General features: G+C 33.8%; 1 protein-coding gene across 1 annotated transcript; it reads right to left on the bottom strand.

The window, feature by feature from the left end:
- Positions 1-127: 127 nt before the first annotated feature.
- LOC109592011 (uncharacterized) lies at positions 128-1,889 on the bottom strand (the record flags this gene model as incomplete). The annotated part of the gene is made up of 5 exons (XM_020007590.1): positions 1,414-1,889; positions 623-1,366; positions 416-561; positions 271-321; positions 128-216 (listed from the first exon to the last, which is right to left on the bottom strand). Coding segments are annotated over exons 1-5 (1,211 nt in total), but the record flags the coding sequence as incomplete, so codon positions are not given.
- Between the last annotated feature and the right edge of the window lie 8 nt (positions 1,890-1,897).

Raw genomic sequence — 1,897 nt, 5'->3', positions numbered from 1 at the left:
TCTGAAAACTGTTTGTATATGCTAACACAGTCTTCTTCTGGTTCCCAGTAATCAGGCTCTTCAATGAAAAACTCTGGTTTACTTTTAAGAAGCAAATCTTCTTCATCCTGTACAAATTGGATATTACTTGGGTTTATGTTTGCAGGCTACCTCATGCAGTTCTAAATGTTCCTCTTCAATTGTAGCACTAAAATTTAGTTGGTCTCTTTCATCAGACTAAAAGTACAATTATAATTAATTATATCATATTCAGTGTATATACTAACTCACAGCATTGGGCTCATCCCTATCCAATGTACTATAAGCACTTTCAATTGCATGCTGCAACAAAAATAAACATTTAAAAAATTGTTTATTCAAAACATTCAAATAATTGCATTCCATGTTTACAATCCAATTAATTGTGGTCACTCACTGTGGGAGACACAGCTGTAGGGACTAATTCAGCTGCATGAATTCCTCCATTCAATTGTCTGTATTGCTCTACGTCTTGATCATCATTTGGTATTGGAGGTAAAGGAATTTGAGGATAAGGAACTGGCATTATTGGCTCATACACACCTGTATATTAAAATTTAACATTGCATATGTGAATATTATAAAATATATATAATTTTTATACCATCTGGATTGTCATATAAAGGATTAGAAGTAGCAAGATTTTCAGAGACTCTTAAGTTATTCAAACTGCCATTATTTGGAGATTTCCTAGTATGTGTTTTTCCCTTCTTTTTTCTTTTTATGCAATAAACAGTTATAGCAATTAACAATGTAACATTAAGCACTCCAGCTAATATCAATAGGACAGTTAGTGATATAATAGTGATTAGAACCTTGTTGTTTGGTTGTGCACTAGTTGTGGGCATTATTTCCACAGTGACTAATGGGAAATCATTATGATTAAGCATAAGTTCTCCTCTACTAATTGTTTGTGGAGAAGAGTTAAGGTCTTCTTTTCCTTTGCTGCGTAAGTTTTCTGGGCCATTATACTTTTGGTCATAGAGAAATTCATCACCTTGATAAATGCCAAATATGTCTCCTTCCTGGAACTGCAGTGGAGTCTGAGGAATAAACTCATAGAGATTAGTATTAATCATTTTATTAGCATTAACTAAACTATATCCTATTTTAGTGTAAGTATTGCCTATTTGACGCCATATTTGTAATTCGTTATGCTTCTGAGGTTCCCAATCGTTGTTGTTTCCTCCAAAAATCCATTTTAAAATTAATCCATTGCATTTGAACTTAACCTCTGGATAAAGGAATTGTTTTTTGTCAGGAATCGCTTGTGATCTTTGTACTTCAAGTGCTTTCTCTTTGATAAATGAAGCATTGATTGAATTGGCACTATTAACACAGTATCCATCTAATGATAGTAAAATAATTCAATGATACAGTGAGTGTGTGTCTTACCTGTTACTGGATATACTAATATCAACTGGTCATCAACAGAATCGTTCAAATCAACAGTTGAAGACCCAATGGATATGTTTTGACTGCTGACAAATCTGATGCCATTAGTACTAGTAGAATAGATTCTAACAACACTGCTTGTCAGTTCTGGTTGTGATACAGCTAACAGGTCTCCACTCATTACTGGTATAGGAGGATTGAGTGGATATTGATACCCTTCAGTATCAGTACTGATATTAGAGGTAGAATAATAAATAGTTCTCTCGCTACCAGTCACAAGAAAATAGGTGTTTGATTCATCGCTGCCATTAGGTCTAAAGACCTGGACACTAGGATATAGTTTACGAGTTTTATCTACTCTTCTCCTTATATTAATGCCCAATATAAGACTGGTTATATTAGAAGATGAGCAATTGAACTGATACTCTTGAAGAACTCTTAGTGTATTATCACCAGCATAGATTTCAGGTGGATCTATTCCTAT

The sequence above is a fragment of the Amphimedon queenslandica genome, unplaced genomic scaffold (assembly GCF_000090795.2).
Source record: "Amphimedon queenslandica unplaced genomic scaffold, v1.1 AMPQUscaffold_6566_Cont21476, whole genome shotgun sequence".
In the NCBI taxonomy this organism is placed as follows: domain Eukaryota; kingdom Metazoa; phylum Porifera; class Demospongiae; order Haplosclerida; family Niphatidae; genus Amphimedon; species Amphimedon queenslandica.
Note: the sequence above shows the minus strand (reverse complement) of the source record. Positions and strands in the feature narration are given on the sequence as shown.